The following is a 27,564-nucleotide window of genomic DNA, read 5'->3' on the forward strand; positions in this document are numbered from 1 at the left end:
AAAGATGGCAGCACTGTTGATGGCTCACCTGCTGAGCCTCTGACTCACATGCTAATCCTAGGTACATGGATGGCTCTATATACACTCCTCCTCCTCCTCACCATCATCAATGTAGGAGTGGTAATTTTTGAACCAGTTCATTTAGCTGTCCCTTTAATAGCAATTTGCTCTGCAGCAGTTAGAGGGTGATATTAGCAATCACCATCAAGTGAGATCAAAGAAGCAGAGATCAAAGTTTTATGTAATTTTGTTTCTGTTAAGCCTCCTTAAGGTCCTTAAGAGGGAAGACAGGGTGGGTGTATATAAATCAATACCTATGGAAGATAAGATGGGGCTGAAGCTCAGTGGCAGGATATCTGCTTTACGTGCAGAAGGTCCCAGGTTCAACCCCTGGCATCTCCAAGCAGCACTGTGAAAGGCTCCTGCCTGAAACCTTGGAAAGTCCCTGCCAATCAGTGTAGACCATACCGAGCTAAATGGACCAACTGTCTGACTTGGTATATAAGGCATGTTGCTAATCATAGTTAGTCAGGTCGCAAAGCACTTTATCTGCTGATTCCTAACTATCAAACACTTGTGAAAGCTTTTTGTTTTGTTTTGTTTTGTTTTGTTCCCGGCCAGTTAACAACCCTATTTCACCTCCCCTTCTGCCTTTCCTAGATTACTAGCAAACTAGTCACCAAGTGTCCACAATTTAATAGAAGTTTCTTCCCAAAAAATGCAGAAAGAATGGGCTCAGAATGTCACATTGAGCAGGCAGATATCTTGCCCCTGATCTAACAATCAATGCTTTCCTCACAGAATAGTTGCTTAGCAACTATGTAAACATGGAAGGCCAGATCCCAGCCAGCTTCGGGTGGTTGCTCTAGTAGCTGAGGGGACTGTCTGCTTTTAGGCGGCTCCCCTCAGATTCTGAGGGGATGCCTAGCCCTATTGTAGGGACATGGGTAAGCACAATCCTGGTAATGAATGTTGCCATGGCCACTTGTGGGGCCTCGTGAGCAGTGCTGAATGTATTTTAAAAGAGACATGGCAGGACTTAAGTCTGTTTGGAAACACTGTGCCCTCTGATTGGGAAATCCTTCTTCCTAATCCTTGGTGTGTGGAGATTCTTTTTAGTCATATAGTAGAAGTGTAGGAGAAATGTATGTTGCACAGGGGGTCAGGGGAGGCTTTTATCTTTGTTATTACTTCATATGTTCCTGGGCTGGCAAGCTGTGGTGCAAATTAAGTCCTGGCACATGGAGGTGAATACACCAGGGTCTGAAGCTCAAAGAAGCCTAAGGGATGATGCTAGGGGATCTGTTGAGGTCAGGTTAGGCTTGTAAAAGACCCAGCCGTGATTGGTACTGGAGGGATGGCATCTGTTAGATGCTGTTATTTGCTCCAAAATGATGCTCAGACAGCAAGAGATTTTGTGCAGAGGGATAGGTGAGTTCTTGCTGGGCTGCTTGATATTTTTAGACTAATGGTTAACTTTAGAAGAGGGCAAAGCTGAAAGACGTTGCCTGACCCAAATCCTGACCGTTGTCTCTGAAAAATGGCAACCCCTTATAAGCACTGAGGAACTTTGGATGAAACCTAGAATGAATCCATGCTTCTATGGATCCTTCCCCATCTCTGGTGCCTCCATACTTCCTCCCCCACCACTGGTCCCACCACTTTATCCTCAGGAGGAAATTGTCAAGAAGCAAGGGCTGTGGTTGCCTAGCAACCACAGCATGTCCACCCCACCTGCTTCTCCCAGTCCCTTGCAGAAAACAGGACTGGCCTTAGGCATGTTGATGCTCTAGGCCAAATACAATAATGGCAATTTCCCTCCACTATCTGCTGGATGAGCCATCTAATGGCGCAGTGGGGAAATGCTTGACTACCAAGCAGAAGGTTGCCGGTTCAAATCCCCACTGGTGCAATATCAGGCAGCAGCGATATAGGAAGATGCTGAAAGGCATCATCTCATTCTGCACAGGAGGAGGCAATGGTAAACCAAAAGAAAACCATAGGGCTCTGTGGGCGCCAGGAGTCAAAATCGACTTGATGGCATACTTTACCTTTGCTGGATGCTGTCGTCTAGGCCAGGGATCCTCAACGCTGGGCCCCCAGATGTTCTTGGACTTCAACTCCCATAATCCCCAGGCCCAGTGGCCTTTGGCTGGGGATTATGGGAGTTGAAGTCCAAGAACATCTGGGGGCCCAACATTGAGAATCCCTGGTCTAGGCTATCCTGCTTGGTATCATATTGTCCTGTGGGTTGCAAATCTTCAGCCAGGCCTCATAAACTCCTTCATTCTTTTAGACGAAGGCTACCCATTGCTGTGTATTATCCACCCTCCATTCCTCTGAGTGAGCCTTTGCCTCTAGGGGCCATCCTGCTTCCATACTTTACACCTGACCTAGTGGATTGTCCATCAACTTCTTTCTTGTGTCTCCAGTCTCTAGTCTTCCTTTTGCATCATGCTCCCATTATTCACGCCCTGGTATTTTTGAGCAGCAGAAACACACATACCAAGCAAGTGCCAGGCATGAAGAGAACTAGCTTGCTGCCAGGGCTGGACTGTTCCAGCCATAAAGGCAGATTACACAATGAAGAGTTGAATTACAAATGGAGCAACCATTAAACACTAATTTGATCATGCCATCACATACTATACTCAGCTAAGATCCACTAATTCCGGGCAGCACTTAGGGAGGGCGTGTTTTAGAGACCATGTGATTATTCCTTAGCAGGAGCATCTCTGTTCCTGGCCAACTCACATACTGAGTGGTTAGTATTAAAAACAGTTAAATCGACCTGTGTACAAAGGCACAAAACCCTGTGCTTAAAACAAGAGTTGGCTGTTTGACCAGTGTTGACAGTTATTATAATAATTTGCTATAATTATCTTACGAAGTACAAAAAAGTAACCATAATAGTTGTTCATGAACAAATGTTCTTACTTAAAACACATTGGCTAAGAACCTGACTAAATTACCCAACTGCAGTCCTACTGAAACTGAGGAGTCCTTTAGAATAACCCCAGACTAGTGCTACTGAGAAACTTCATCTGGATGTCAGCCACGGCTTTTAATCTTGATAATTTAAGCTTGAATATATCCAACAGAAGGTCTTTAAACTTTGCTGAGAAGCTTGTCCTCTCAAATCTGATATCTTGGATATGCAAATTATTTTTCTGTCTTTGGCTATGTTGATTTTCTTGGTAGGCAACAACAACATCAAAACCAGTCAAAAACAAACAATCTGACAGTCCTGAAATGTCTCTGCAGTTCAGCATTTAGGATAACCAGGCTGAATTTGTTATAGCATTTAAGGAAACATTTTCCCTATGATATTGTTCAGAAATCCAGGAAAACATTACTGAATCAACACAGAGCTCTTTTTGTAAATCCACAAGTAATCTGTTCTAACCTTCTGCTTTTCAGTAGTATACCTAAATCTCTCCTGACAAATGCTGGTCCAGTCTTTAAAAACAAAAAACTCCCGGGAACCTTTGACAACCTCCCTTCACAGTTTATTCCATTGTCAATTTCCTGTCATATTTAGATTATATTTCTAATGTTTACTTCAATTAACCTTCTTGTCACTAAAACCTTTTCGCAGCAGATACCATGAACAAATGTTCTTCCTTTTCTTTTGATGTCCTTCTAAATATTGTAAGACTGCCAAACTGCCCTCTCTCTCTCTGATTGTCTCTCTTTTCTTCCTAGGCTAATATATCCATTTCCTTCTGCTTTTCACTCACAACAGCACTCTCAGTGGGTGACATGGCTCCTAATCTATTGTGTGAGACACATTGTTGAGATGTAAGAGCCCATGGTCTACCTGCCATGACAGATGAAAGATGGAATTGTACATTATATTGTAGCAGTGGAAAACGTGGCCTCAAAACACTGCACAAGCCAAGTGTTCTGCACAGAAAAACGGTCTTTGATTGCCTCCTGCTGTTCCCGTTCAGCCCTTTCCCTTTGCTCTTGCCAACAGCATGCACAAATTATTAACAGGGCCCCTTTTCTTTTGTCATAACCAGGGCATTATGTATGCCACAACTTCTCCCTGCATGTGTGGCACAGAATTCAGCAACTTGAGAATATTGGGTTTTGTTGTTTTTGCAAAACCAGAGTTCAGCCTTTAGGGTGGCAAATATAGGCTTGCAAGTATGCCAGCAATTGTTTGATGAATTCTCAGAAGCCAGTCTGGGAGCTGAGCAGGATTTCTAGTGGTCAAGCAGTGAAGCTTCAATGCCTTCCTGTTTTTTTAAACCTTTCACTTATATTTGCTCCACAGTCTCTATCCATGGACAGTCTGCATATTCTAGACTCTCTGCCCCTGGTAAATTCCTGTCTGCTTTGTTTGTGGTTTTGCCTTTGGGGGATACCTCATTAAAATGTTTAGTGTGAGTTGCTAGAGATCATTCTTCAGGGTTCAGCTCCATCCCCAGGGAAGTTACTTCTCTACACGGGTAAATTTTATTTAATTTATCCTGCCTATTTATATATCGCCTTTCATCCGAAAACCCCAAGGCAGTTCAGAGACATCATAAAACATTGTAAAAACATAACATGGCTACAGTAAAGCAGCAGCAATGGAAGTGGTGATGATGACTCTCCATCTTGTTGGCTTTTTCTCCTCCTCCACCTCATAGGCAGTTGATGGTTCTATGGCATCTGTGAAGAGGAAAGGGCATTCCTAGACGCATCACATCTTGTCTTTAGTGCACAGAGGGCTGGCCCTGGAGCTTTGGGCCAACTGAGATAAGTTTGTCCCCAACCCTGCAAGAAGTGGGGAGCCCTGGCTTTAATTTGAGCCACACAGCCTATGCATTTGCCAGGATGGGAAAGAGAGCAAAGCAAGGCAAGGTTGGCTTTGCTTGCTTGCTCTTCCCCCTGCCTCACTCCTCCCCTCCTCCTCCTCCAGGGAGGGAATGAATGAACACTCCCAGCAAGTCAGACATGGCAGTGGTTGCTTGGAGAGGGAAGGGAGGCATGTAGTCCCCCTGCCGCTCCGAATTGGTGCTCTAGGCAACCACCTAGGTCTGCCTGGTGGATGGGCCAAGCACACGTAGGTAAATGCATGTGCATGAACACTAAGGTGCTATAGCAGCAGTGCACAGCTTGCCATTTCACACCCTGCAGCGGCTGAAGTATATTTTGAACAGTTGATAACAAATTATAGGTCAATTATTTTTTCTACCATATATTTAACCAAATGAATAATCACCCTCTGACTTTCAAATCAGTGTATGGCAGGTTATTGCAAGGCAAATGAACACAGTGTATTGAGGTGGAGATGAGCCTTCAACAATGTGTAAGGGTGGAAATAATGGAGAGGGTGGAGTTCACAAAGTAATCCTTGGTATTAGAATAGGAGTGTCATAAGCATGCCCCTATGTTCATCTGAGAAATTTTGGACAGAAAGTAAGAAGCAGAATAAAATAAGCGAAGATAAGCATATGTGCTTGCTTTCCATAACGCATACTGGTTGCAGAATCCAGCTTTTCTTGGAACAGAGTTAGGATTATGTGAATGCAAAATGTACATAGGGTAGGTTCATACAGCCACCTGTAAGTACTTACCAAGTTGATATGAGAGAAACTGGAGTTTGCAGGAGTGCACACTCATATTGTGCATGATGACAGAACCTGCCCAAGTCTGGTTCTTGATCTTGGTTACTCATTTCTGCCTTAGATTGTATTGACTTTTCCAAGCTGACTTCAAATCTTGTTTTCAAGTTGGTGCTGAAAGCTGGTAAAATCTAAGGTGGGAATAGGCAACCACGGGACTTGGGCAGGTTCAGACATAATGCCTGATAGGAGCATGTGCTTCTCGGCTGCAATGTCCACTTCCTCTCATACCTACTTGGTAAATACTTATTGGAGAGGTATGTGGACCTCACTACCGCCACCAAATTGTGTGTGTGTGTGTTTTTTACTGCTGAGTATATTCAGCCTTGCCAATAGCCTTCTTCTTGCCATATGTTACTGTCATGCACAACCAGGAGTACAGGAAGTGTCTGGTGGGGGATGGGACAGGTAGCATTTCAGCCAGCATACAATGCTGGTGATTGCAGGGAGGTAACCTTGCAGAAGGCACAGCTTGCACTAGAGAATGCACCTTCTCAGCTCTGTAGACTTGGTGGGGATCCATTCATGCTGAAGCACTCAAAACATCTGGACTGTGGTGATGGGGAGTGTTAAAATCACACTCCTGCTTCCCCCAAATGAAGGCCTCTTGACAAGCCCTTAGCTGGAATACGTGACCAAGATCCCAGAGGGAGAAACATGTGGCTCTTCAGAGATTTGCCTGTCTGCTGCCCCAGCCTGAAGAGCTGCTTTTCTTGTCAGTAATAAGAATAATAACAAATCCCTGTAAAATCCTTTCATTGTTGTCAGAGGCAAAGTGTGACCTCCACTGGCCCTATCAAACTAACCAGCAACTTTGGAGAGGCTGCTGGATTAGATTGCTCAATTGCTAATTAGGGACTCCCTGTTGCCTGTCTTGCTTTAGCATGCCAACGGTTTCTATGGCAACTTCAGAAGCAGATGCAGGAGTGACTTCACCCAGGAGTATCGTAAAGCAGCCCAGCCACAACCTCCTGATCTCTTCCTGAGGAGAATGAAGGTGAGTGACGGGGCGTCCCTTGCTGGTTCCTCACAGGCTCCCAGGGAAGAAGACAAAGGAAAGGCCACACAGATCCATCAGCCTTGCCAGCCCTCCTTCCTGAATTGTTAGTGGCACAAATTAAATGAAGGGCCCTGTAGGTCCGCAGTGACTAATCCCATTTTGCACAAAAGGAAAATCAGATGCACTGGAAGTAGGCCTCAGGACAAGCAGTGGCAAAGGCAAAAAGAGAACCTCAGAGTTTTCATGGTCCTGAGCTTTAACTACTACTATTAGGCCAGAAGTCTTCAACTGTTTCAGACCTGAGAGACCCACCTTCTGTCCCAACGATGAGGAAGGCACTTGAACTATGTACATCCATCCATCCTTTTCCTTCTCTATGTGTCTGCTTTTCTCCTCCCTCTCTCTTTCTCTCCCTGCTCTGCTCTGCCTTTACAAGGAACAAACCTAAAAAGAAAATTATGGAGGATCCAGCACCAGTCCCAATCCACCAGTTAGCAATAGCAATAGCACTTACATTTATATACCGCTCTATAGCTGGAAGCTCTCTAAGCGGTTTACAATGATTTAGCATATTGCCCCCCAACATTCTGGGTACTCATTTTACTGACCTTGGAAGGATGGAAGGCTGTGTCAACCTTGAGCCCCTGGTCAGGATCAAACTTGTAACCTTCTGGTTACAGGACGGCAGTTTTACCACTGCACCACCAGGGGCTTAGTTAGAGACTAATGTACTAGGCAATGGTTTGTTGCACTTTACTGATCACATGCATACCCCACCCTTCTTCCAAGGAGCTCAGGATGGTGTTGTTACACATGGTCTCCCTGCCACATCACCCTCAAAACAAACCTGTGAGGTCGGTTAGGCTGAGAAATAGTGATTGACCCAAGGTCACCTGGTAATGAGTGAAGAATTAAACTCAAATATCCCAAGTTCCTAGACCGACATTCTAACCACTGCATTGCAGCTGCATTCCTCCCTCTCTCTAGGTCTCTAGGTGGTCTCCTGTCCCAGTACTTACTAGATGTGGATTTGCTTATCTTAAGTTATAGAATTGCAGTAGGCACCTTCAAACTAATTTGATGGAATACCCCATCACTGGAAAAGCCAACCTTGGATTTGTAAACTTCAGCCACTTCAACCCCTGACTGGTTCAAGAGAGGGAGCAGGTTATGGGTGCCTGCCAATCCAAGCGCTCACCAAGCAATTGTGGGGCTCCTTGAAACAACCGGGGTGTTTCTAAACAGCCAGGGTGTGCTTCCTTGCAGCACCTACAACATGATTCTGGTTCACATGATAAAACTAAGAGGAGACATGATAACTATCTTCAAATTGAAGAGCTGTCAGTTAGATGAAAGAGGGTGCTTGTTCTCTGTGGCTCCTGAGGGCAGGACTAAAACCAATCTGTTCCAATTGCAAGGAAGTAGATTCAAGCTAGACATTGGGAGGAATTTCCTAATGGTAAGAGCTGTTTGACAGAAGAAAAGTCTTGTCTCGTGCAGTGGTGTGCTTGGTAGTATATATGTCCTGCCTCTTTAAGGTGAGGTTGTGTTTGGCTGGGTGTAGCTTAGCTTTCTGTTTTTTAAGTGCAAGCTGCCCTGAGTTTGTTGCAGTCTTGTCTGAATAAAGAAGGTTTCTAAACCTACTTTGCTTCTTGCTCCTTCAGGCCCAAAGTCAGGCCAACAAAATGTCTGGTTGTTAGTGCCTTACAACCTTACCTAGTGGAAGATACTACAGTCTCACCTTCACTAGAGGTTTTCAAAAAGAGAGACGCTGGAGAATCATCTGTCAGGGATGCTATAGCAGATTCCTGCACTCAGTAGGGGGATTGACTAGAAGACTTCCAAGATCCCTCCCTCCCAGCTCTAAATAAATAATTGATTCTGTGGGAGAAGGAAGATTACCAGTGTTGCTCTGGGCCCTGCCCAGTGCTCAGGCAGCTTAGGGGTATCCAGGATGGAGGACTGAGTAGCTCTACTTGGCAAAGCTCTTTCTCCTTTTATTAGTTTGCTTGCATATGCACATGTGTGAAACTCTGCTACTGATCAGTCAGGATAGAATTATTTGTCAACATTTATCTATCCATCCCATTTGATCCCTCTCCTCACTTTCCCCATTGGCCGGGTTTAATTTGAGCTGGAACAGAAAGCAGCCCCTTGAATCCTGGCTCTGATTATCCTATATGACCAAACCATGCCTTGGGGCAACTGAGTTCAGGATTCTGGGAGCTGCAAGTACTGTGGCATGTTATTATCTATCTATCTATCTATCTATCTATCTATCTATCTATCTATATTTCTCCTGGGTGTGCCCAGGGAAAATGTGTCCCGGCAGCCCAGCTGATTGGCTGGGCTGCGGAGGCGCCTGATTGGCTGGCAGCGCACCCAGGAGAATTGGACCGCGGAGGCAAGGCGGTGGCGGGCCGGCAGCCTGGGTCTGCACCTGCCTGGAGGCGAGGACATGAGGTGGGGGTGGGGGGAGAAGGGGCTGGCTATCTCCCTGGCAAGTGGCGGCAGCGGGAGGAGCCCAGGCGCAGAGGAGGAGGCGGCTGGCCGGCATGCGAATGAAGCCCCGCCAGCATGAGAAGCCCCGCGGCTTGAGGAGGTGGCGGGCAAAGCCCTGAAGAAGTGGCTGGTCGGCGGGCAAAGCCGCGTCATCATGAGGAGGAGGCGGGTGGGCGAAATCCTGCCAGCCTGAAGAGGTGGCTGGCGGGCGGGCAAAGCCCTGCCGGCATGAAGAGGTGGCTGGCGGGCGGGCAAAGATGATTAATTCCTCTCTTCGGGAGGAGTTTGTTCCATCAGCCCTTAAAGAGGCAGTGGTCTACCCTCTTCTGAAGAAGCCTTCGCTCGACTCTAATAGTCTGGATTACCTTTCCATGGAAAGATTCTGGAGAAGGTGGTTTGTACTAGGGATGTGCACAGAACCAGTCTGGAGGCCCTTTATGGGGTTTTTCTGAAGGGATGTTTTCCCTTATTTTCTGAGGTGTGGATTCTCATTCAATGATAGCAGATGAGATTTTTTTCAATTAAAGAACTCTCATGACCCCACTTTCACTTTTTCACACTCTCATTTACTATGAATATCAATCTAGCACACTGCACCTTATGAGGAAAAACCTCAAAAATTCCCCAAAAATCAGCCCTCTGCCCAATCCCCCTGAAATTGGGGTGGTAGCCTCCACCCATTAGGCACTACCACCCCACCCCATCCTTTTGGGGCAGATACACTTTCTGCCCCCAAACTGCCCCAAAGACACAAAAACCTCAAAAATTCCCAAAAAATCAGCCCTTTGTCCAATCCCCCTTAAATTGGGGTGGTAGCCTCCACCCATTAGGCACTACCACCCCACCCCACTATTCTGCCCCAGGCCCCACTTTCTGCCCCAATCTGCCCCAAAGACATGAAAACTTCAAAAAATCCCCCAAAATTTTGAGCTCCGAAATTCGGGTGATTCGGCTCGGCCCCGAAAAATATCAGGGGACATCGAGGGTGATTCGGTTCGGCCCCGAATCACCTGAAATTGCTCATTTCAGGCACAGATCGATCTGTGCCCGAAATTTTTTGCACATCCCTAGCTAAAAGCATTCCTAAAATCATTTCCCCCTTTTTGTCAAAATGCAGAGCTGCTGGCTGGGAAAGAGTTTTGGCCTCACCAAGAAACAGGCAGTCGTGTTATCAGCCAGCTGTGCAAGAGTGCCTTATCTTGCTGTTACATGGCAACAAGTCACAACAATTCCCCAACCTAGCAATCAGTGTTTCCCCTTTAATTTGGTCTAATAATTTCTATGACAATTAACCAATACCACTAATAAATGCAAGGCATCTTTGACTCTTAACAGAAAAGGCATTTCTTTCTAACCCTTCTATTAAATGCTGAATAGTTTAAAACCATTTCATTTCATTAGGCGCACGTAGCTGAAGGCCTTTTGCTATCTCCTGATTGTTCCGAAACTTACATAAGAACATAAGAACAGCCCTGCTGGATCAGGCTCAAGGCCCATCTAGTCCAGCATCCCATTTCACACAGTGGCCCACCAGATGCTGCTGGAAGCCACAGGCAGGAGTTGAAGGTATGCCCTCTCTCCTGCTGTTACTCCCCCGCAACTGGAAACTGTGTTCCTAGAGAGGAACACAGAAGCTATCCTAGAAGCTGTGTTCACAGAGGGAGGGGGGAAAGCTAAAGTACAGTTTTCAAGGAGGGAGGAAGACTGACAAGAGGAATGTCCATTAAAGCAGCTTAGGAAAGGGGGAGGAAGAATGACTGGAAGGAGGGGGGAAAGATAGATGCCGTTTCCTACCACCTGGCAAGTAATGGCTGCAGCAGGGGCTTCGCTGGAGCTTGGATAGGTAAAGGATAGATCCAGGGATAGAGAGGAAAAGGGTGGGAGGAGATGTGTTAGTCAGAAGTGGCTGGTTCATGGAGGCATGGCGCTAGGAAATAATTACCAATTTCCAGGTACGCTGGAATGAGATCTCCGCTGTAGGAGTGTGCACGAAACCGGTCCGGGGCCATGTAAGAGGCCTCCGGACCGGTTCGGAATTCGGCCAGTAGGGTTGTGCATTTTGTTTGTTTTTCTGTTTTGTTTTTGGCCCGAATCCAAAACACCCCCATTTTGTTCTTTGTTCAAAATCAGCCAATCCGAAACACCCCAATTTTGTTCTTTGTTCGAAATTGCAAAATCCAAATCCGAAATGTTTTGGATTTTGAAAAATGGTCCTGGGGGGAAACTAGTGGGTGGGGGTGGTAGTGCCCAATGGGTGGAAACTACCACCCAAATTTCAGAGGAATTGTGCAAAGGGCTGGTTTTTGGTGAATTTTTGAAGTATAGGATTTTTCCCATAGGGAAGAATGGAGGTTTCAGCAAAAGTATAGCTTCATGCTGGGGGGAAAAGGGGTGGCTCAAAGCAGAGTAGGGTGGGTGGTAGTGCCCAGTGGGGGCAAGAAAGCTGCCAGAATTATTTCAAAGGAATTGGGCAGAGGGCTGATTTTTAAAGATGTAATGAAGTTTGCACGTCTGTAAAGTTCTTCCCCATAGGGAATGATGGACCATAATTCCTGCCCCATAACTGCACTTGGGAGGCACCAGGGTGGCCCAGAGCGAGTGGTGGTGTAGAGCACATAGGGTGCCAACCACCCCCATGGGTTGCTAACCCATGGGGTACTGGGTTCTGTTGTTTCTGAGATGTTTGAGTGTATATTCAGATTCTCTGGTAGCATATGAGAGTGGATTCATGGTTTGTCATTGAAAATCTCATATGCTACCAGAGAATATATACTCAGAACACCTCAGAAACAACATAACCAAGCACCCCATGGGTTAGCAACCCATGGGGGTGGTTGGCACCCTGTGTGCACTACACCACCACTCACTCCCGGCTACCCCAGTGCCCCCCAGGTGGAGTTATGGGTCTTCTGAAACCTCCTTTATTCCCTGGGGGGGGGAACCTTAAAGAAGCGTAAACTTCAACAATTCCTAAGAAATCAGCCTTTTGCCCTATTCCTTTGGAATAGGGCAAGTGGCAGGCACCCCTTGGAGCACTGCCACTCAACCCACTGTTTTGCCCCTCAGGCCCCCTTTCTGCCCCAAATCTGCCCCAAAGACATGTCAACTTCAGAAATTCTTTAAAAACCAGCCCTTTTCTCAATTCCTTTGGAATCTGGGTGGCAGCAGGCACCCATTGGGGCACTACCACTTGAACCACTCTTCTGCCCCCAAAGCCCCCTTTCTGCCCCGAATCCACCCCAAATGACATCAACATCACACATTAACAGCAGAGCTTTGGGAAAAAATCAGGCAGATTTCCAAAGGTCATGCACATCCACATCCCTCCCACCCAAAATGCAGTTGATCTACACACAACAGTGTGAAACAACAACAATGAAATGCACACTTCCCCACTGGGCAATGAGGGTAAATGCACACTGCCCCACTAGCCAATGAGGGTGAATTCTACCCTTAAATTTGCTTAAAAGGAATAAGGAGGCAATTGCCAGCAGATCAGCCCATGCTTTTGCTGGCCAGTCTGTGGGCTGGAAATTCAAACAGATGTCAAAACTCAAAATGGAGACTGAAGGAGAAAGACTTTTTGCAATTGCAAAATGGAGTTCCAAAACAGCCGAAACAACAAAACATTTTGTATCCGAAACAGGGATGTTTTGTTTTGGCTACAAAATTTTCTGTTTTTAGCATTGGGTGTTTTGTTTTGGCTACAAAACAGCCGAAACGGCCTGTTTTGTGCACAAAACGTTTTGTATCCGAAACGAAACGCACATCCCTATCGGCCAGTCCGGTGGTCCGGCGGGGGTGGGAGTGTGGCTTTAAGGACGGGGGGGGTAGTACTGACCCCTCCCACTGCTTTCCCCCCTCCGGCGCTCAACTTCTTAGCAAAGTTTTTGGGGTGGCAGAGTTCCTCCCTGCCGCCCCTGCCTCCATTGTTGTCTGGAATAAGGAGAAGTTACTGGCGGTTCCGTGCAACTTGTCGCCACACATGCGCCCACTGCCGTGCGTGCCGCACAGTCACGCGCAACGTGTGAGGCACATGCCGCGACGGGCGCTTGCGTGGTGGCAAGTTGCACGGAACCGCCAGTAACTTCTCCTTATTCCAGACAACGATGGGGGCAGGGGCAGCAGGGAGGAACTCTGCCGCCCCAAAAACTTTGCTAAGAAGTCGAGCGCCGGAGGGGGGAAAGCGGCGGGAGGGGTCAGTACTAACCCCCCGCTCTTAAAGGCACATTCCCCCCAGTGCCGGACTACGCTTCCGTGGTTCCGTGCACTTCCCTACTCCGCTGGCTTCTCCGGTGGAAGTGTGACTGGCTCTGAAGATACCGGGAGCAGCTACATGGTGCCTCTTCCATGAAGAAGCCCATGCCTACCCTTCCCATGAATGGCTATCTGTTTCTGCAACTTTTTATACCTTTTTGCCAACTCTCCAAAGCCAAAATAATCACCTCATCTACTCGGAGTGTCTCCCCTTTGATAGACAAAATCAGGCCTGGGCCTCCAAATCCCCCAGTCTGTCCTCCAGGCAGGGAGCCAGTCAGGAGCCCGGCTCTTTGTCTGATCAATCTCAAGACAGAGACACTTTTCTTTGTTTTCTCAAGCTGGCCCTGGCTTGTGGTCATTTTGGTCTTGTTCTTCAACCCAGAGAAATATGTTAGAAGGACGGAGAATGTTACATAAGCAGGAGGGGGGTCTCAGTGTTATATGAATATAATGTCCCCCATAATACAGCGTATGCGTTATAATCTCTATGTGGTTTCTTATAATTTCCTAAATCAGCTAGATATGATTACGCTTGACATGTCAAACTAGTTCTCATGACTAGTTTTTAGCACAGCAACAAACTACCCAAGACTCTTTGCAAGGTAGTAAACAACTTCAAGGCTGGGAAGGATTGGGGGAAAATTCCCCTTCTTTCCCAGACTCTCAAGAATAGCATCTCTTTTCACTAGCTTGTCTTAGAGGGGGAAAAAAAAATCAAAGTCAGGCTTCAGTTTCCTGCCAAAATGACAATTCAGACACAGGCCTCAATCTAGCCTTTTGGCTTTTGGCGGTCTCAGAGCAGACCCTGGTTCTAAAAAGGGGTCCGCCCACCTGTTCATATCACATGCACATGTGTATGTATGTGTATTTTATTATGTCTATAGCGACATAGAGGGCCTAGGCTTAGCATTAGTGAATCTCCTCTGGACCCTTCTGTCACTGATCATGAGAAGGATACCCAGTGAACTGTAAGCAGCTGTTTCCTGCTTCAGGAAGGACCCAAGTGCTCTCTGCCACTGTGGTACAAAAATACTAGCCCTCCTTTTTATTAAATCTACCTATTGGGGTTTGGGGTAGTAGCTAAGCTCTATTTAATTGCTTTGGCAATATCTCAAGCGGCATGTTGTGGATTAGACTTCTGCCACCACATCCCGGCCCTGACAGTAAGAAGCTTGGCATCTGTTCCCATTACCCGATAAAGGCAGCTGCCTCGTAATTATCTTTTGAGCAGTTTTGACAACAGGTAAAGTCAGGGCCTAGAGCCCTGTCACCTCACAGCACCGCACAGGCAGGAATCAGAGTGGTGCATTGTGACAACAGGGTTTAGCTCACGCCACTCTGCATCTGCGCTGCTCAGTTAATCTCTTCCTCTGATCTTTTCCATTTGCAAGGGAGATCTCCCACAGCTGATTCCCAAGTCAAAGTGTTAGTTCTAGGAATGTGCATGAAACAGATTTTGCATTTTGGTTCATGCTCAAAACAAAATGCAGACTGCGGAAACATTTAGTCAAAACAGTGGTTGACTCAGGTGTTTCGATGGAACAAACCTCAAAACATTTTGAGTGTTTTGGCCGTAGGGTACAACGGGGAAATTCAAAACACTCCATTGTTCTCCTTTTGTTAGCTCCTAGGATCACCAAAGTGGGTTGTGTGGTAGGGCATGATGGGTGCTGCCTACCACCCCACCCACAAAAGAAATGGGCAAGCAGGCGATTTTAAACAAATTTTTAACCTTTCCCCCAAACCACCAAAGGTTCAAGAGAGGCACACTATAAGGGCTCTCTCTGCCTCCAAGTCCCTTTATATACATTATGAAACTCCTTTTAGGCTCCCCCCCTGCCTCCTTCCTCCCCTTAGCCAATGGGGGCACAGTTGCCCATGACAACACTTGATTGGTATGATAACAACCCAACCAAGAAGCAAGGAGATTGCAAGCTAATCAGAAGCCAGTGCCAGAAAATCAATCAGCAAGGGGGAAAAAGGCCTCCAAAATGGTGCTCGAAAAGGCGAAACATTTTGAATAGAACAGGGTTGTTTTTGTTCCGAACTCAAAACAGGCCCTTTATTTAAAGGGTGTTTTGTTTTGAGCTTGAGACACTTGAAACAGCCCATTGCAAGTCAAAACATTTTTCATATCCCTAGTTAGTTGTCAGTTTATCTCATATAGAAGTGAACTTGTAAAGCCCAATCTGGATCAGTAGGAGGTCTAATCTAGTGTGATCCTGTAACAGGGTGATCAGATGGAACAGATAGGGTTCCTGTTCCCTTTACAGTTGTGTGGAAGAGGGTGTTGGAGCAGATGCCGCTTTTCTCCCCTTTGACACAATTATTAAAGGTGCATGAGTGGGGACAGTCCATGAAATTTGGCTGCCTGAGGCAAGGTACAAAATGCTGCCTCACCTCACCCCCTTCCCTGCCCCCTCAGGCATTTCTAAAGGAGGCACAGGTCGAGGAGAGGAGACTGCTTGCTGATAGCCTCTTCTCATTGCCTTAGCCACCTTTTGCAAGGGGACCTGGGCAACAAAAAGGAGCTGCCAGCAAGCAGCCCTTCTCATTAATCCCTGTTCCAAAGCCTTGCAAGGATCAGATTAGGAGCTCCCGGTTCAACCCCTGGAAGGGCTCCATGTGAAGAAAAGAGATTGCCTGTACCTCCCTCTTTGCACAGTCACTGCAAAGCCTTTGCTAAGTTTGGGCCAAGCTTTCTTGATCCAGCCCTTGCAAGTCCTGGAGGCAAAGTGAGCCCCGCTTCTCCCTGCCTGGTGATGTAGCTGCTGCCGCCGCCACTGTTCCTGTTCCTGCTCCTCTTCCTCACTACGTACAGTCATCTGCCTGTTCAAAAACCAGAGAGCGAGGAAATTGGAGCAGCAGGGAGTGTGTTTCATCAGTTCCTACTGTTCCATCTTCCCTGCTGCACACCACTCCTGCTCCTCCTTCACCTCACCACATCCTGGCCTCTGCCTGTTCAAAAAGTGGATGGTGGAAAAGTTGGAGTGGTATAAAGTGTGTTTCATCACTTCCTTCTGCTTCAAGCCCAACATGGCAGGGAGGAAGGAAGAGTGAAGGGGAGGCACAAGAAAAATGTGCCTGCTGATGCATCACAAGAAAAATGCATTGGGGGCAGCAGTGTGTTCAAATGGGATGAGGTGGCTGGAAGCCAATCTGCTGCCTCCACCAGTCTTCTGCTTGAAGAAACCACTTCACCTTGCCTCATTAGGCAGAGAGACTCCTGCCTGAAACCTTGGAGAAGCTGCTGCCGGTCTGTGTAGACAATACTGAGCTAGCTGGACCAATGGTCTGACTCATTATATGGCAGCTGCCTATGTTCCTATATCATATATATAAAATTCTCTGAGGCATACCCATGGCTAATCCCATGCGTGGCAGTTCACCAATAGTTTGCAAGCAGAAGCACCATAGTGATTAGGCAGTATTATTATTATTATTATTATTATTATTATTATTATTATTATTAAATTCGATTTCTATACCACCCTTCCAAAAATGGCTCAGGGTGGTTTACAAAGAGAGATAACAAACAAATAAGATGGCTCCCTGTCCCCAAAGGGCTCACATTCTAAAAAGAAACATAAGACACACACCAGCAACAGTCACTAGAAGTTTTGTGCTGGGGGTGGATAGGGCCAGTTACTCTCCCCCTGCTAAATAAAGAGAATCACCACGGTAAAAGGTGCCTCTTTGCCCAGTTAGCAGGGGTTGAGATTCCATATGCAGTTAGGGAGGTAGAGATTCCATATGCAGTTAGGGAGGAAGAGCCTGTGAGAGCAGAAGCACCATGATGATTGGGCAGTGGGGATTCCATATGCAGATAGGGAGGAGGAACCTGTGATGGTTAAGGTCAGTTGGAATGCAACTATTACTGGTCGGAAGATGTTATTGATTGTAGAGGAGAGAAATCTATATGTATAAAAGGATAGTGGGCAGGAGTCTGCGAAGAGAGGGGTCGTGAGGGAGGAAAGAATCCCTGCAAGGAGATGGAGGCTGCCATTGTGTGAATTAGATGAGGAAACAAGATGAACAAGATCTGTTAACTCAGGGAGAGAGAGAGAGAGAAGAAGGGAGGGCAAGAGCGAGTGGAGCAGAGAGGAAGAGAGAAAAAGAAGGGAGGGGAAGAGAGAGAGAGAAGGAAGAGTGAGGGATGGGCCTGAGCCTGCCAGCGTCCTGAGGGGAACGAGCAGGCATGGTGGTGCCTATTGGCCACAAGGAAGGGCCCAGTCAACCACTGCTGCTGTTTGCGGCTACAGAGGCCATTGGCGGAGGGAGGCGGGCAGGTAAGGGACGGGACTGGGCCTGCCAGTGGCCTGAGGGGAATGAGCGACCATGGCGGCAGTGAGGAAGGGCCTGATCAACTGTTGCTGCTGCTCCTGTGGGGAGGAAAAGGAGCAGGGCTCAGGTGGGGAGGTCTCTGGAGCTAGGGGGCTACAGCTTGCCCTGTAGGTGCCAGCAACACTGCAGCCATGACCAAAAGGGGTGAGGGGGATGGAGTAAAGGGATGGAGGAGTGACCAAGAGAGGTGAGGGGGATGGAAGGAACCAGATGGAGGAGGAGCAAGAGTATGGCTCAGGTGAAGGTGAGGAGATCTGTGAGGTGAGGAGGGCTGTGGCAGGGGGTGGAGGGAGCAATCAAGTACTAGCGTGCAGATGCTCTGTGCGGGTTAAGCTAGTTATTTAATAATCCCTTGGAAAAAGTTTTTTCTTCATTATCCTTTTCAAAGTAGATTCCAATATGACTGCACATAGACTTCAGCTTGCCATTGACATCACTAATGTGTCTGGTGTAGATCAATTTTGTCCTTTCTGGTAGTGGTACAAATATTTCAGTGTGTACCAAGCTTCACCCAAGAACCTGCATGAATTAAAAGAGTGTGCTTAGGGAGGTGTATGCTACTCTGAAAAATGTCAAGATAACTTTTGACATTTAGTGGATGGCATTGAGTGAGTGGGCAATTAAAAAAGTTTGGATGACATCTCCTGCCCTTCAAAAATATTTGAAGGAGAGTACTGGTGATAAAAAGAGAGGCACAATAGAAAGAGCTAAATATAAAAGCCTCATAGAAAGAATATCCTCTGTGGAGTTTGTTCCAAATTTGGGACCCTTGTAGAACAATCTTGGGTTTTACAAGCTTTCCATCAGATTCCAGCACCAAGATATTACTATACCAGAGGCCCATAACTTAGTACACATTTTAGAAGCACCAGAAAACAAGCTCCGGAACATGCGCTCAAGAAGTCAGCAGATCTCTAGAGTGAGACTTGATTCAGGAGGTTAAGCATCATCCAGGGGGGAAGTACAAGGTCATAATAACAATATAGGCTGGGCCCACTCTTCAAAATAACTAAACAGACTAAGAGGCCCTCCACACGAGCAGTGTGGACAGTCTGCAGGGGGTTTGGGGGCTTGACCCACTCTCCCCACACACGAGCAGTCAGCTCGCCCTGGACGGCCAGATTGGCCACCCACATGATTACCGGCTCCGTCATGGCTCCAGTTGGGGAGGTGGGGATCAGGGTCCTCTCGGCCCCCAGAAGTCCCAGAATGTGTCGTGTGAGTGTGTCTCCTCATGAGGTCAAGGTGTATTAAAGGGGTTTTTGCTGTAAGAAAATATTTTGTTCAAAAAGTATTAAAGATATATTGCGGTCGTTCTCATGACTAGCCTTTTGTGGGTAGGAGAGGGTTAAGCCTGGTAGAGAGGCTTGTCTGGAGCCATGGAAGCCTCTTCTACCCCAGCACCTGCCTAAGTGGGTAGCCCAGCTTTAGGACCCAAGCTTTAACCAAGGTAGGACAGAAAACCCTGCTGTCCTACCTCAGTTTTAGATTGTGTGAGTGCTCGGAGCCACTTCTGCAGTTCACGGGAGCTGGTGGCTATGTTTATGAGCAAATCCAGGGGAAAGTAGGGCCAGGAAGAAATATGCTGCTGCATTGTAGAGGGCTGCGTCTCTGTGGGCCCCTATGGTGCGTTGTGGGATGTGGGACAACTTTCTCCTTCCAATCCCACTTTGGGAGTCTGCCACCATGTGGTTGTGTGGGTTGTGAGAGTGGTGGAGCCCAGAAGAGACCTGGAATGTCGGGGGGGGGGGAGATAGGGTCCTGCCTTCCCCACAGACCTCCTCATTTTTATTGTGTGAACAACCTTATTAATTGTTGTGTTTTTATCCTGCCCTTCCTCTAGGGACCTGAGTATGTGTAGTAGCCACCCATACTAAAAAAGCTAGACAGGCAGAAAAGGAGCCCCCACTTTTTGGGCACTGGCTGCTGTTCTTGATCCCTTCTAGCTCCACCCTGACTTTAACTGAGCATTGCGGGCTGGGCTGGTCATTCATCTGGTAGGGGAGAGAAGTCCCTAACCAGGAAAATGACCAAGACTGGTGATTTCCCTCCCATTCTGGACAAATGACCAGCCTACATGACTCAGTTACAGCCAAGGCGGGGGCCAGAAGGCAGCAAGAGAGCTACTGTTGCCACCCAAGCAGCTAGAGCGCATTTCCCACCCCTCCAGCGTGTTATATCTCCACTACAGATTTCAGGATAGGATTCCTGGATCCTATTCCAGGATAGGATTCCTGGATCTCTACTTCCTTTTATTCTCACAGCAATCCAGTGTGGTGAGTTAGACTGAGAGATTATGACTGGCCCACGGTCCCCCATTGAGCTTCAAGGCTTGACTTGGGAATCAGCAGCGGGAGCATTTCCTTGCAAATGGAAAGGATCGGAGAAAGAGAATATTCTAGTCAGCTGCATGACATCTCTGCTTGGGTTTCATATGCCTGAATACAGGCGCCTCTACATTGTGAAACCCATACTGTTTGGTGGTGCTAACTTTACTATAAAGGCTGAGCATCAATGCAGAGTTTGGTTGATATGGCAAAATATACCTCTGCCTTCATGACCACTCTCTGGAGAACAGTATGACAATACAGATGGGGAGGAACAGAACTTGGAGCACGTGCCAAAGGTCCCAGGTCCATGGCATTTCCAGATAGAAGGATTTCAGGTGGCAGGACTGGGAAAGATGCCAGTTTGAGACCCTGGAGACCCACTTCCAGGCAGGGTAGGCTGTACTGGGCTATGCACCAAAAATGTGACTCTGCATAAGGCAGCTTCGTATGGGCTATGCTATAGATACTGGGCTATATGCACTAAAAAGCATCAGGCCAAAGCATCAGAAGTGATCGACCCAAAGTGTAGGATGTGCACCTCTGAAAAGCAGGCATGGTGTGACACAGGAAAATCCTCTTCTGTACTGCCCTCAAATACCACTCCCCAGGAGGGAGGACTAACACTTTGTATACTGTAGTCTTTGTTATGCTACAGAGATACACAGAGCATCAGTGAGGTAAACATTGTTTATTATATCGTATAAGAGGAACTGCGTTGGGTGTGAAAGATGGAGAGACCTCCTCTACCTAGATGGGTTTTGGTGAGTTCCTCTTAAAGATTCAGCCAGCTCCCACATGCTCTTGAAAACACTAGAGAAAGGATCTTTTTTTTAAACAAGATATCTGTTTAACTTGTTCAAATTAACATCTCAGAAACAGCCTGTGTGACCCCCCCTTTTGCCCTTGCTGCCCCTGTGACTCCCCAGGATGCTTAGGGATGCTGGCTGAGGCCTTGCATGCATTGTGGCAGCAGGAAGTGGGGGAGCCCGGGCCCGAAGGATAAGCAGCTCTTGAAGAATGCAGAGGCTGTCTTCAGATGCCAGATTGCAAGCGCCTTCCAGGCATCGATAAATGACACAATAAAGACTCCCGTAGAATGATCACTCCTGGAGGCAGATTGATTCAATTCGCCTGCTAACAGAGTTTCCCTTGAAGTTGACAACTACACAGCGAAACAGCCTCTGCCATTCGGGTTAGAGATGCTGAGCAACTGGAATCAACAGGGAGGAAAGGGCCTCTGCTCAGCACTTGGCAGAATAAGGCCCTGCAGGAGTATATTCTGGATTAAGAAAAGGCCTAGTTTGCCAAGGAGCAGAATATTGTGTGTGGTGTGTGTGTGTGTGTTGATGGAAGCTGTGGGAGGAAGAGGAGGTTGCTGACCCGGTACAGAGCAAACCAAGTCACAGGTCTGACCATAATGCTTGGGGCTGCATCCGAATCCTGTCATGTTCAAATTCAAATCCTTGCTCGTCTGTGTGGTTCACCTCAAGACACTGACCTGCAGTTTAACTTACTATGACCTTGAAGTTCATAGACCATCGTACGTAATATAGGATGTAATCCAATGCACAATTGCTTGGGGATATGCCCAGTGAACTCTTTGAGTTAACATGCATAGAATTGAGGTATTGTATTACGCCTCTCTTGGATTTATTTAGGTTTAGGAGCTGTAACCCATCTGAGGCACATCCAGATCAGCTAAGTTGTTATATTTAATTTGGTTTGTTTTTCACTGCTCCAAGATTAATCTTTGCATGTTACCATGTATGTTTGTGCTTTCTCCTTCTGGAACTGCAGGCTCATGCTTAATCTCCCCCCGCCCCCAATAATATTGAATTTGCTCCATTGTACTAATATAGCTGTACTAAATAAATTTGATATAGCATCCTGGGGGAAAATACGGGGACAGCTTCAAGGCAGGATAATGATACTGCTGCGTTTCAGTGCTGTGAGGCAGTCAGCTTGAGCTTCTCCTAGCAGAAATTCAAAAGGAATCAGCAGGTGGAATTAGCAAGGTGATTTATGATAAAGAGCTGCCTTGAATTAATTTTGTGAAGATTTTGCAGGGTGTAAATATTTTAAACAATCACATATTTGAATAAATAAGTGGGTGCATGGGTGCAATTCCATGTTAAGATAAAAAAAAGTTGGGTGAAACACTCCAATAATGAAAATGGCAGGGAAACACAAAGTCTGGGAAGTGAAACAAATGTGAGACGTAGACTCAGAGCTATTGCGAGAGGATTTAGACTTTTTAAAAAACAAGCTAAATGACTTCATGCAAAGAAACCAAACTAAAAAACTCTGATCCAAACAGACCCAAAAAAGAATAGCAATAGACTACAGATTGCGCTTTGGAGTACTCAGTGCCATTGTCATGCATGATTATCAGTAATGCAGCAGTAGCACTAAATATTTTCTCTATGGACACACCTAAGGTTCAGTGGGGTAGATAACAATGTTCTGTTTTCTCATTCAACCTCACAAGCCTCTTATGGAGTAGGTGGGTAAATGGTCTTCTGGATGCTCTGATTTGGGCCGGCTCTGCAGAATAAATTAAGAATCCCCTCCACACACCCTGGAGAATAAATTAAGAATGTGGTGAGCTGGAAAATTGACACGTTTGACTATTCACTAGACTGGATGTAGTATAAAGGGTTAATCTCCTCTAGGTGAAGGGCTTGATGATGATGTCATCAGAAAGGCTCCAGGCTCTTTATGTAGTGAAAAGACAGACTTGTCTCAGTTCTTTTTGTATAATAAACTGGACACCATGCCAAAGAAAGCAACATGTGAAGCTTTCATTATGTTAAGAAAATTGTGTGTATTTGCTATCACTATATTGATCACTTATGGTGTTGAACCAGGCTGTATTGTTGAACAAAATGAAGCAATGGCTCTCTCCTTAGGCCTGGAGCAGCTGAATCATTAACAGAGGACAATGAGTGCTGGCTATTGCAGTTATCTGCTATGAATCACACACACTTTTCAAGAGGAGGATTTTACTATGGTTGTTTATTAGTGTTGAGGTTGCTTTAGGACTAGCATTGGTTACCAGTGTGCATGCGCTTGTTGCCTGCTCACCTTGTGCATTGATAAATCAACATTTCACTATAAGGCTCCAGTGCTTTTTCTAAAATGGCCCTCTATAGACTGCCTTGGAGTTTCCAAAGCACAGAGATGGGGAAGCATAAAGCAATACAGATAGCCCTTTCAGTTTTTATAGTTCAGAATCTGACATTTGTTGAGGGTGTTCTCACGATCAGTGGAAAGCAGGCTAAGGGAGTGTTGCCCGGCGCGCTGTGTTGCCCACCGTGCCACAGCAACACACAAGGAAACCCCCACCGGGAGGCTGAAACAAGCCTCCTGGCCCTGGCGGGTCTCCAGGGCGCCCCGCGCATTTGCGCAGGGTGTCCTGGAACCTCCAGGGCCCGTGCGGCCCCCAATCCCCACAGCCCCCACCAGCTCCATGATGGAGCTGGCAGTCATGTGGGCGGCTGATCCAGCCGCCCAGGGCTGCCTGAACGACCGTCTGCAGGGAGAGCAGGCTAAGCCCACTCTCCCCGCAAACCCGCTCTCCGCAAGTCTCACTGATCGTGAGACTCGCCTCATGTGTTCAGCATTGCAATAAACCTATGCAGTAGGTCAATAATAGCTCCATTATACAGATGGAGCACTGAGGCTGTGAAATAGTGGCTTGGAGAGGCCATGCATGACCTTTCATAGAAGAGGCAGGTTCAAAGTCTCAGTTCCTAATCCAACTCTCCAACCTTTGGGCCATGCTTGCTCTCAGTAAAGCCTTTGTTTATGGGTGACCTGGTTCACACAATTGTTCAAATCTAGGTTTGATATGTGGGTTACTGCTTCATGACTTATGAATCTGAGATTTTCGCCTTGGCATGAATTCACACAATCACACTTATGTTGATAGCCCACATTAAACATAGATTCAAAGTTGTGAGCACCAAGCCCATAGATCCCATCCCATCAGTACTCCATGGCTACAGCTGCTTGCTGCCCTTGTTTTGCAGGAGAGTAATCTCTGTTCTTCTCTTTTCAAGGAAACCCCTTCCAAGCACATCTTCTCCAAGCATGACAACAGACATGCCTTCCCAGGATCGGCTACATACTTTGAGAATGTGAGTGTGCCTGGCCAAGAGGGTACAGTTCCTTGTCTCTTCCCTCTTATATAGCTGGAGAGTTGGCAGAGAAGTTAATCAGAGGAGTGCTTGATTACAGTCATCATTTTAATTTCTAATGTGATTAGCTTTCCCTTGGCAGCCTGCGGGTTTCGCTCAGGAACTGATGACAGCAACTGGCTGCCTTGGTAGGAGCTTTGCTAAGTTAAGAGCTCGACTCTTCTCCATGCTGCACACAGCAGCCTAAGGCTGGACCCACCCTGTCAGTTGCCTACTGCTCAGCTACACATCTGACGGGTGCCTGACACACTCCAGCCTGCATACATAGAGCCACAAGGGTCAGGGGCAGCATAAACAGGACAGGGGAGGGCAGGACTAGGGCCAGCATGAAGTCGTCCCACGTGACGTCAAGTGTCCCTGTAAGACTCTTCTCGCTGGCACGCACATACAGCCTGCAGGAAACTAGGTGTGCAGCACAGCTAAGGGAATCAACAGGCAGAAGGAGCAGAATGAGTGGATCTTACATTTATATCCATTGTGCTAATGATGGGTTCTAGTCTGCAGCAATAGAGTGGTGGATTACAGAGTTAGCACATAGTTGTGTTTCCACACAAGAAATCATTGTCCTAAGAATCTCAGCCTTCATTTTGTTTATTTAAAAAATCCAACAAGTTTCTAGCCCTTATGGCTGCAAAGATAGGCTTGGAAATGTATTTTGAAATTGGCAGATGAACTGTCAGAAGACAAGGGACAGGATCCTCAATAGAATTCCCATGGATTAGTGATGTGATCTCAGTCTGAAACCCAGCTTTGGGATTAGATACAATTTCATCAGAGATGGCAATCACTTCATGTCTACAAAGCTAGTAGAGAACATAGTGAGGCTGTTCACACAACCAAAAACTGGGTAGGATCACCCAGGGTTTCGAGTTGTGTGCGCTCCCAATTTCCAGTTGTGTGGGAGCAAACAATTAGATAGGAGGAGGGGTTGTGTGTGAGGCAGGAGCTGGGCAGGATAGCTCCTGCCCCCCACACAACTGTCCTACCAGACTCATACCCAGCATTTTCCTGAGGTCGGAGGGAAAGCTATCCTACCCAGCTCTTGTCTCCCACACAGCCGCTTCTCCCTCCTCCTGCCTAGTTGTTTTCTCCCATACCACTGAAAATTAGGAGGGCACATCTCCCAACCCTGTGTAGTCCTATCCAGTTTTCGGTTGTGTGAACAGCCTCATGATGTTATAGCATAAATGTTGGACAGATGAGTACGAGAAGTATGATTGTTTCACAGTGGTGGGCTTGTGAGAATGTCTAGAAGAGTGGTGCATCATGTGCTGTGGATAGGGGCTTGGACTTGGGGTGAAGGTAGATGTAAGCAGTCACAATAGGTTTTTCACTTGGCATATGTATGTTTATTCATTTATATGTCCATCCTTACCTTACCAAAAGAAGGTCACAAATACTTTTAAAACAGTAACACAGTTCCAAGGAGTGAATGGCTGAGTGTAGGTGGGTTAGTGGCATCACAGGCACTAGCCAATTTGTGTCCTCTATAACCTACTTTCCCCCAACTCCAATTGACCATGCTGAAAAATTACAGAACTAGTTTTTTAGAACTCACCCTTGGACTAAAGCAGATACGTTTCTACTAAGGATGCCAAAGTTTTTATAATTCCCTGGTTTGCATCAGCATATGCATCAGCAGCTCATGATGCTAATCTGCATTATAAGGCAAGTGTTACAACCCAAGAGTCCTTTTTGGCTTGTAATATACTTCAAGCTGAAGATAGTCTCCTTTTCTCCCTAGCTGAGAGCACTTTCCAACTGTCTCTACTGTTCCAAAGAGGTTATGCCTGCCTTCACCCTTGATGAGCTCCTGGTCCTTCTGGCTGTTATGATTAAAATGATTTGTTAGATGGTTCTTTTGCAGCAAAAGTATGAACAGTCAGGCTGTTCTTCCATGGCAGGGCTTAGGAAGGAGGAGAATCGAGGGAAGCCTTCCCAACACCCACAATTTAATTGACTGGATCCCCCTGAAAGAGGAGTTACAACGCGAGAGGCCCCTCGTCTCAAGCTACCAGTCCGACTTCCGCTCCAGAGAAAAGGTCCCTCAGGTGCTAGTTCATCACAGCCATCAGAGCCTGAGAGGGCAGCCCCTCTACCGCACACCCAGCACCACCTACCAGCGCACGTACCGGAGCTACTGCTTGCGTGAGCCCAGCCTCGGGGCACTCAAAGAGCAGGAAGTGGTCAAAGAGGCCACGCCCCTCCAGCCCACCTCGAGCGAGCCTGCCCCGCCCCCCTCGAGCGAGCCCATGGCTCTCACCGCAAGCGAGCCCACCAGAGCAGATGCCAGCACAACCACAAGAGAGGCAGACGTGCCCTTCTATGGGCGTTCTGTGCACAAGCCAACACGACTGACGGTCTCAGACTGCTTGCGCTGGCACAGTTGCTGACCATCCCTCTGATATTTCCTCGGCATCTGAACGAGGACCGTTAAATGCTCCTTTGTACAAGGTTAAAAACAGAAAAAAAATAAAATCTTGCTGGACTGTGGAAGATCTGTCATGTGTGACAAGAGAGAGGGACCCGATGAGTTCTACATGCCCCCCCAGCCCCAATTCTGCAACAAGGAGAGTCCATTTGGGTCATGAAATGTCTTGATTTCTGCATATGGTCTGCTTTGACAGTCAAGGGTGCTGTGTCGGTCTGTTCAGTTTGCTTCATCCTGCCTGTAGTCACCATCATTACCTGGTCATTTAGTTTCTTTTTTAAAAGTAAGGACGGAGGGTCCGTGGTAGAGCAGGGTCAAGGAAGTGTTGGGTGAGGTGTACTGGGGGCAAGAGGCAGTGTGGCAGAGCTGTGAGAAACGAGTGGGATGGTTGGTGAGGGGCAAAGCTGCTGCTGCTTCTCCAGACATGGCTTGAGCCTTAACAAAGCCTTTGGGCACGGTCACAAATAAGTGACCTTCATAATGCTTTTGTGCCTCTCTCATGACAACTGTGAATGTTTCAACTGTAGTTTATCACATGCAAGAGACCAGTGTTTAATTCCGCAAAGGAACTGACTGAAAGATGGAGAACAATGGGCCTCAATGTGCAGCTTCTAGCACTTGTGAATGGATGCGTTCTTAGACAGGCTTATTAGCAAAGAAGTGCCTGGACTCCCCTCTTCTGTTTTAAAAGTTGGTGTTGGAAATGAGAAAAGGGGGAGGTGCCTACCAAGTGAATGTTCATAACGGGATATGTTTGTGACTTCATCACAGAGACACACCCAAACCTGGGATCCATATCCATGATATATTGATTGTCAACTGCCTTGGGCAACTTATTTTGGAAAAGTAAAAATAAATAAAATCTGTGCAATTCATCCCA

The 27,564-nt window shown here is 46.9% G+C and overlaps 1 protein-coding gene across 6 annotated transcripts; it reads left to right on the top strand.

The window, feature by feature from the left end:
- On the top strand, window positions 1-27,564 carry C2H3orf84 (chromosome 2 C3orf84 homolog). 6 transcript variants are annotated; one of them, XM_053287896.1, is made up of 4 exons: window positions 1-61; window positions 6,502-6,615; window positions 24,116-24,193; window positions 26,158-27,564. In XM_053287896.1, the coding sequence occupies exons 2-4, from the start codon at window positions 6,610-6,612 to the stop codon at window positions 26,644-26,646; spliced, it is 573 nt and encodes a 190-aa protein (XP_053143871.1). In that variant the 5' UTR covers window positions 1-61; window positions 6,502-6,609; the 3' UTR covers window positions 26,647-27,564. The 6 variants fall into 6 exon arrangements, with proteins under 6 accessions (XP_053143871.1, XP_053143866.1, XP_053143867.1 ...); XM_053287891.1 differs by lacking the exon at window positions 1-61 and adding an exon at window positions 815-947; XM_053287895.1 differs by lacking the exon at window positions 1-61 and adding an exon at window positions 963-1,098.

This window comes from Hemicordylus capensis, chromosome 2 (assembly GCF_027244095.1).
Source record: "Hemicordylus capensis ecotype Gifberg chromosome 2, rHemCap1.1.pri, whole genome shotgun sequence".
Lineage (NCBI taxonomy): Eukaryota > Metazoa > Chordata > Lepidosauria > Squamata > Cordylidae > Hemicordylus > Hemicordylus capensis.